This window comes from Cryptomeria japonica, chromosome 10 (assembly GCF_030272615.1).
Source record: "Cryptomeria japonica chromosome 10, Sugi_1.0, whole genome shotgun sequence".
Lineage (NCBI taxonomy): Eukaryota > Viridiplantae > Streptophyta > Pinopsida > Cupressales > Cupressaceae > Cryptomeria > Cryptomeria japonica.
This window is the reverse complement of record NC_081414.1, coordinates 252,263,668-252,272,231: the sequence shown is the minus strand read 5'-3', so window position 1 is coordinate 252,272,231 and position 8,564 is coordinate 252,263,668. Positions and strand designations below refer to the sequence as shown.

Sequence of the window (8,564 nt, the reverse complement as noted above, 5' to 3'; positions counted from 1 at the left end):
TATAAATTGTTAAAACGATATAATGAACAACTTACCAGTGGATGATAATCATGTCCCCCTTCAATGTGACCATGCTGCCTACAATGTTTCTTAGTTGTTTTGATTAGAAGTCTTCTAGTCTTTAAGCCCTTACAAATTTTGCAGGGACAATAACATTTCCCATCACCTTTTCTTTTCAAGTTAGACCATAATCTAGCAATTGTCTCCTTATTTTGTTCTTCACTGATATTATCTGACATGATCTTTCTTCACAGGCAAAAAAATCAGGCTATGGAAACTTCAGTGCAAAAGCTTTACAAAAATTGCAAATCGAACCAAAACCATTTAACTCTTCTTTTTCATCTTAAAACATTGAACTTAATAGAGAACGTATTTAATGTAGCTGATTGTGTGAATTTCTGAGCATTGTGTCTGCAAATTCTTACTAAAAGTTTGCCTGTTGCAGACTTTCTGAGAGACATTTTTGAGTATTCTAAGCAAAGCATTTATTTTAACATACACTTATTCATCCACATTGCAGGGATAACAATACAAGGCTCACATATTGGTCTAAGAGGATGCCATGGTCTCACAAAGTAACCAAGAACCATATGAAATGATGGTCTTGAATCCACACACAACTAGGGAGGATCCATATGATTATGTATGACTTCCCCCTTGTTTGTTTAATGGGATTAGCCAGCTCCAAGACATAGCCGTCAATAATCACTAAGAATGTACAAGTGGATCGCAGCTATCCATACAACAAACACTTACCCCTATCCTCAAATTTTCCCAATGTTTGATTCCTTATATACACTCATCCAAGGTTATCTATGTTGATCTTGGTGAGGAATCACATCACAACAAAGAAGGCAACATTTAAAAATAGCAAGAGTTTCACTAAACTACCAAAGATCATAAATATTGAAAGAAAGAAAAAATAGTAACAATAATAAGTCAAATAAATGTGTTCAATTCCAATAGCAAATCAAACATAGCCACAATAACTACACAATAGAGAAAACTCACAATAGTGATTAAACTAATTCAAACAAGATAAAATAAAATTGTTGGCCCATGCAACAAAGATGAGAGATCATCAATAATTGAAGGAAACTTCACAATTCTTAAAAGTGCACATTACATAACTATACGACTAGAAATTGTGGCTAAATAGAGTGAAGATTCATCATGACTCCAATAATAGTCCCTCATGTGTGCATTTGTGGCATGAACACAAAAACTCCCACACGGCATGGCCATGTACCTAATGGAGAAGACATGCCTAGGCTACATGCCCAAAAAACATGACTATAATAATAGTCCCTCATGCATGCATTTGTGGCCTGCACACTACAAATCCTAACATATCATGGCAATACACCTCATAGAGAAGACACACCTAGGGCCACATTGCACATAGCAATGTGCCTCACAAAGAAGATATGCATAGGTCACATGCCACATAGCAATGTGTCTTATGGAAAAATGTGCATACATGTCACACACCAAAGCTATATGTATACATCATGAGGCACATTCATATGTTATCAAACACAACCTATTGTATCTAACATGAGTTCCTCTCTACATGTGTGCAAATCTTCCAACACTAATCGCCACTAAGAAGGAATAATATAAAATGCATCTTCAAATATTTGTGTGTGTGTGGAATTGTGTCTTTGAACCCAAATCACTACCATCAACAACATGTAACCATCACCTACACTATATCAAAACATAAGTATGGTGTGACATCATATCTATTTGCATAATGTCAAAACACATGCAAACATGAAAATCATCATAGCATGACAAAAATCAATCTCCACATGTTGGAACAAAGATATAAATAAGATAATAGGGTAAGAGGAAACCCGTACCAAGAACCACATACCAACTATCGGCAATGCCATCAAGATAAATGTAGGATAGGATACCACTATGAGCCATCCAATGGTCCATTCTATGAGGAGAACTAGGGGATACTATCTTTGAAAGGTGTGGTCAATAGAGATAATCCCTACTAATGCCACAATATGTCACCATAGCTTCTTGAGTTTTCCATTCTTCTACTTAACACCACATTTATTGAGTTCCTCAACAGCGAGGTTGGTTCTCAATAGGATGCACAAACATGTAAACACACAAGCATGGTTTCATCATACTTGTACAACAATACAAATTCATTTTTCTAGTTAATTACTTAGTGTAAAAATAACTCCATTACATAACATAGGGCAATAATCACCATAAGTTTTCAAATAAACTGCCCAAACATCAATTGGAGTTACCCTTTCTAAGGTACAAACATAATTCATTTATAACTTCAAAATTAAAATAATCACAATACATCAAAATAAGTTCAATAGTGCATGGAAATAGACAACATGGTCCATAATTAAACCCATAAATTACCCTAGTTGGATATACTAATAAAATGGTGTCTCAAATAATAGAGATTATGTTGGACCTATAATAGAGATCTGGACTTTGTTTCATCATACACAAGCATGGTTTCATCATACTTGTATCCAAATACACCATCCATAGATAGGTACTCAGTACCACAATCTCATGGGTACCCTTTTAGCTGAATTTACCCTATATTTAGGTGAATCTACCCTTGTATCATTCCTTGATCTAGTATGTCATTCCACCAATCAATAATTTTTCCATATTCTTGGGAGAATACACTATCCGTTAGGTGAATATGCCATACCCTTAAATGAATTCTCCTTGTCATCATCCTAAGTCCTCTTTTTGTTAAGTCTTATCCCTTCATCTTTAGGAAAATCCACCTATCCTTATGTGAATCTACTTTCTCTTAGGTGAATCTATTTCACATAAATCATTTATCTTATCCATCTTTCTTACGCAAATGGTGAATTTTTCCTATCCTTAGATGACTACACTCCCATTTAGGTGAATCTATCTAGTTTTAGTCTCCTTCCATTATTTTGTCCAAATTTGTATCCTCTAGTTTACATGAATCTACTTGTTCTTAGGAAAATCAACCCTATCATTCTAAGGAAAATTTGCCTTGTCATCATCCTTAATCATCTACCTTTCAAGTGTATAGTCCATCCATCCTTGGGAGAATCTAGCATATTATTGGGAAAATCCACTCCCTCTTAGGTGAATCCACCTTTTCCACCTTCTCATTAATCTATTATTTGTTCTAAGAAGGACACAAAAGTGGATAGAAAACAATAAAGGAGATAGTACTCAAACAAGTACTAAGGAATTGCATTAGTGACATGTCACAAATGTGAGTTATACATGTTCCAAATTGATTGATTCTCATGAAGGAACTAAGTTATCTACAATAAATAGCCACCCAAGAAACCCATTTGCTTTAGGCAAACTATCTTCTTAGTAGTAGCTTAATTCTTGAGACACTTGATTTAGATATGATCTTGTAAATGGTGTTAAAAAGAGTAATTAGTCACCAACCAACCACACTCTTCATTTGTATATTTAAGAATTAGTTTGGTCAAACCTTGATTGTAACAAGCATAACCAAATCCTCTGTGATAAAGTTAACAACAAATATATTATTGCATAACCAAATCTTTGTGGTGGGTGTGTTCAACAAATATATTATTGTGTGAATTGCTTTTGTCCAAAATGTAGGAACTTGATCTACATATCCATGAAGGCATGATTAGGTCTCTATACAACACTGTTTTGTTGATGCATATATGTAGTGGTTAGTTGTTTTCTTTTAGTTGTGGATAAACCATTTTGAGTGAATTTCTCATTTACTTGAGCATTTTGCATTTAGAGAACAACTGGATGACCATTCAACAAGGGGTTTAAACTCTTTGAACTTCACAAATGCTTGAGCTTTTCTTGTCAAGCAATGTACCCACATCTTAAAGACGTCAAATTATGAAAGATGATAGTCCAAAATCTGCAAATGACTGTCACAACATAGTGAATAAGGGAAATCCATAGATACATTAATGAGTAGCCCTAGATCAATACAAAAAGAGCACATGCATGCTAAGGGAGCATTGAACAAGCCTTTTTCAGGATAATATAATGGTAGCAAAAGAAATCAATAAAGAGCATAAGTTCATCAAGAACAATTCTTAGCCACAAAGATCTAAGGTAATCATAGAGGAGCTGATAATAAGTGAGTTCAAGAAGACACACTCAAGCCTTCATCACATTCCATAAAAAGAAAATCATTATTCCATATAATTGGAAGGAAATGATATATTGCAAAGATTACTATGAAGCTCTAAAATATTTAAAGAGATGAGACTAATCTTTTATTTCTACTTACAACAGTAAATTGGTTGAGATATACTCATAGACAAAGTGAATGACATGTATGAGAACAACCTCAATAAAGGTAAAAAGGACAATAAATAGTAGTGATAGATGACAATGCATTGAATGTGCCAAGAAAAAGATAGTGGAAGCCATGGAGAAATCACTATCAAAACAAAGCCATTAAATAAAACTATGTTGGTGCAGCTTGAGAAGCACAGTAGAACAATGAAAAAACAACACTACTTGGTCCTTGAAAAGCATGTAGTCGCAATGATTGAAAACCACAATGACAACATAGAGGGCACGAATGTTTGGAGTATTTCCATTCTTAAGAATCTCATGATAGTCCATTATTAGGACAGGTGAAGTGCACTATGAAAGTGTCTTAAAAAGCTAATATAGCCATAAGTGATAGTGTCAATGCTTTGAGTTCAAATCCTCATGAAATACAATCATGTTTATCTCAATGCAATGTTTTCCATCATCCTCCCTACGTATAGGAGCTTTGGAACAAGGTATGGACATCCATCAAAGCATAATCGAAGGGGATTTGGTTTAAGCAGGGCGGAACTCTCTAAATTCTTACTGATGGGTCTGAGAGTACTGGTACGCAGTTCTCTAATGCTTGCAGAAGCTGTTCTCATTCAGAACATTGGCCTTGATAAAGGAAGCAAAATGTTCAGATATATTTTAAGTGCAATGACTCTTAGCCGTATGGAAACGTTGGAGGCCAGAATAGAGAATCTCAAATTTTGGGGTCTCTCGGCCGAGGAAATCTGGCAAGTATTTAGGATTGCTCCTATAGTCTTCAGTTTCTCCAAGGAAAATATTGGTGAGAAGATGAAATTTGTAGTTAATCATTTGGAGGTCCCTACAAATTCTGTAGTGAATCATCCTAAGTGGTTGCAAAACAATTTAGAATGGTCTATGAGGCCCAGGTTTTTGGTTTGGCAGAAAATCGAGTCCACCACTAGCCACGATCTTTCTATTCTCAAGGTATTGATGATGACAGAGGGAAGGTTTATCAAGATTATAGAAGGGCATCCTGACTCTGAAACCTTGTGGACAATTTATGAAAATGCCATTTCTGATGCGCCCAATGGTACAAAGAGATCAAGTAGTTTGAGATTGTGAAAGTCAGGACTCCAAAACCACAACAAACTTGTTATCTAGTCTTTGGCAGAAGCCGGCCAGGCCTTCCCCATCTAGGTATTGGCTGTGAGCATTTTACTTTCATGGAGGCACCCTTCTCAACGGCAGGAGCGACAATGTTATCTCCTCTACCATTTTTCTTTGTGCAATAACTCTTCAAGCGAGGTATGCATGGCAACTATTAAATGCTAAAATGAGCTTCTAAAAAAATTTCCATTAAAAAAAAAAATTGCAAAATGGGGTAGCATACACATGGCATGTGAATTGTATGACGGAATACCTCAAAGAGATGTCATTTCATGGTTTTAAGAACGCAAGATATGCACAAAATGGATTAATTCGCAAAAAAAACCAGTTGCTTTGATTGCAAAACAAACCTTACCTTGCTTGTGCAGAGATCGCTTCGACGAGGGGGCGGGGGGGGGGGGGGGGGGGGGAGGGAGGCAAAATGGTCTTGCTTCGGTTTGCTTTGAAAATGAAAATGCGTTGTGTTTTTCTTTTTTAATAAAATGCCCGAGGTCATCGGAATTCCGACGAACACGGGCAATTTTAAAAAAAAAATCAAATTTTCACACAATGCTCCTTGTTCGTTAGAAACCTCTGTCGGAATTTGACCCCAAATGTATTAGTGCAAGCGCCGAAAAACATGGAAAGTTGTACGACAAGTTGCAAAACAACTTGGGATAAGGTACATACCGAATACCCATAGTCAGGAGGTCGCTAATATCATCGAACGTGCTCAAATCGATGGTTCTTGAATGGGATTACCATTTCGCCACCTCACCAAAGACAATTTCCTTCATAAGCTGACAAGGATGCAAATGAAATTAAAATTACCTTTGGTTAATTTTATATTTACCATTTGGAAGGGTAATTAATGCTTTAAACTGGGACAATTTTATTTATTTTTCATAAATGAATTTAATTGAAGGACCTTTTCAATAATCATGAGATCAATCGTTTATCCAAAATTTTCAACAATTTCACGATCAATCTCTCGAGGGGGCACACAATCAAGATTTTCAATCTCCATCAAATGCATTATCGAGACTTGATTTAATCTTTGAAACAGTGTTGTCTCGACATCATTTCAAAAAGGGGCAAAATGTATACACATAAAAATGACTATGAGCAATTAAATAAATATTTTATATTTATTTTATATTTATTCTTCTATTAAATAGTTAATTTGAAAAGATTAATTTATTTAATTCATTTTCATGTCTTTCTATTAATTAATTTAATTGAAACATTTTAATCAATTAATTAAATATCTAATATTTAATTATTCCTTCAATCAATTAAATATATAATATTCAATGATTATTCTTCTATCATATAGTCTCAATTCTTAAATGATTTCTTAAGTTATTTAATTTCATTCTCCAACTCATCCTTCCATCTCCACTTCATCTTTCATTTGCCAACTCATCCATCATGTGGCTAAAGATATTAAAATTTATTAAATATTAATTCATCACTTATCTTCAACCTCCAAAATGAATGAAATATTGTGTACGTACACATATTTCTTAACCTTCTTCTATATTCTCTCCAAGATCCCTGCATCTTAAAAAGGACTTGAGTCCACTTGTCCTCTCATGCCTAAATCTTCTCCAACCATCCCTAGATTCCCTTAGTCAACAACCCAATCAAGGTGAGATGAGTGACACTTGTCTTCTCCTTCCCCCTTTCTCTCAACCTTCACCTTTGCTCACAGCCATCCAAATCTGCAAATCTGATCATGACCGTTGATCCAGGCCACATCATCTTATCCTTTCAAAGTCTATAAATGTGGGAGTTTGAGTTGAGAAAGAGTTAGTCTTCAAGTGAGTTTTCAAGTTAACCATTTGTGAAAACTTATGCATCCGCGAGTTTTAATCTTGAAGCAATTAGCATAATCATTTTGCATTGCATATCATAGTATCAGTTAACTATCGGTTATCAGTCCATTCTTCATATGTCATCTTGGAAGCTATCAATGATTGTCTGAGAGCACATCATCTGCAACCAGGAACAGTGGAGTTAGGACACAATGAGACTTAAATAATGAAGGTAAAAATAGTGTTTTTATTTTAATATCAATTTCATGTAGTTTCATTGGTTGAGTTTGGATTTCCTGTAGCATTTCATTTGTATTTTATGAAACTAACATGTTGCAAGTAGTATTCTGATGATGAAATTCAAGTCGACACACACATTTCTTTGATTTTTTGAAGCAATAAATTGTTGTTTGTAATGAAATCTATTTTTTCAACTTTAGTGATAGTTGTCTTTTGTCATTTTTCATTATTATATGTATCATTTCTAGTACTTAACGTCAAAAGGAATTGCTTGTTCAGCACGTCCCTTATTATCTAGATTTAGTACTTTTCAAATTGAAGGTTGTACAATTTTTTGCGGACATGCCCATGAGCTGTGTTGCTGCTTCATCGAATGCAATTGCCCATACTATGTTTGTGTGGTCTTTTAGCTTTATTTGAAGTATATACCTATAGTTTTAACTGACAATTTTTAAATTACACTTTGAACGGTACCACCTTCTATCATCATTCTCGATTAGTCTTTTCTTACATTTTTTTCTACCCAATTGTACAAGGCAAGTTGGATAGCAAAATGACTCAGATTTGACGAATTGTGTAGTTGCTTTTAGTATGCATTGGAGGGGTCAAACTCTACTTGCGACATCTTTTCGAATTTCTCTAATTGACAATCTTGTAATAGGAAGAGCGGTGCCAACGAACTTCGCAAGGATAATTGGATGTCATCTGCATTTTTTTTTAGCCAAGTTTTTAGTTCTTATGATTCTTCTACATCAAGGTTTAAAGATAGAGGTAGTTTTTTTTACAAGAGGTACTTTCATTGTAGTTGAGCACCTTCTCTATCTATTGTCGTCTCTCATAAAATAACATCTATTGTTGTCATATGTAATGTCACCCAGCCGTATGCTACATCTAAGGACCTTTGTCTCATCACATCTTATTGTAGAGCTTGGATCAACACAGATAACTATTCCAATAACATCAACAATCGAGTTGTTACTCTTGCTTGCAATTTCATTGATAGGTGTAAAAGAGAATTGATATTTGGGAATGAAGAGGTCATCTTCAGGAAGAGAAACCTTTGCTTCAACCGCCAAAGCAATT

General features: G+C 34.8%; 1 protein-coding gene across 1 annotated transcript; it reads left to right on the top strand.

Moving 5' to 3' along the window:
* The first annotated feature begins 4,854 nt into the window (after positions 1–4,854).
* Positions 4,855–5,400, top strand: LOC131059899 (uncharacterized). Its single transcript, XM_057992954.2, has one exon. The coding sequence runs from the start codon at positions 4,855–4,857 to the stop codon at positions 5,398–5,400; it is 546 nt and encodes a 181-aa protein (XP_057848937.2).
* Positions 5,401–8,564: the final 3,164 nt, after the last annotated feature.

Coding starts and splice junctions, on each gene's coding strand:
- LOC131059899 (XM_057992954.2), top strand. CDS start 4,855: ATGGGTCTGAGAGTACTGGTACGCAGTTCTCTAATGCTTGCAGAAGCT.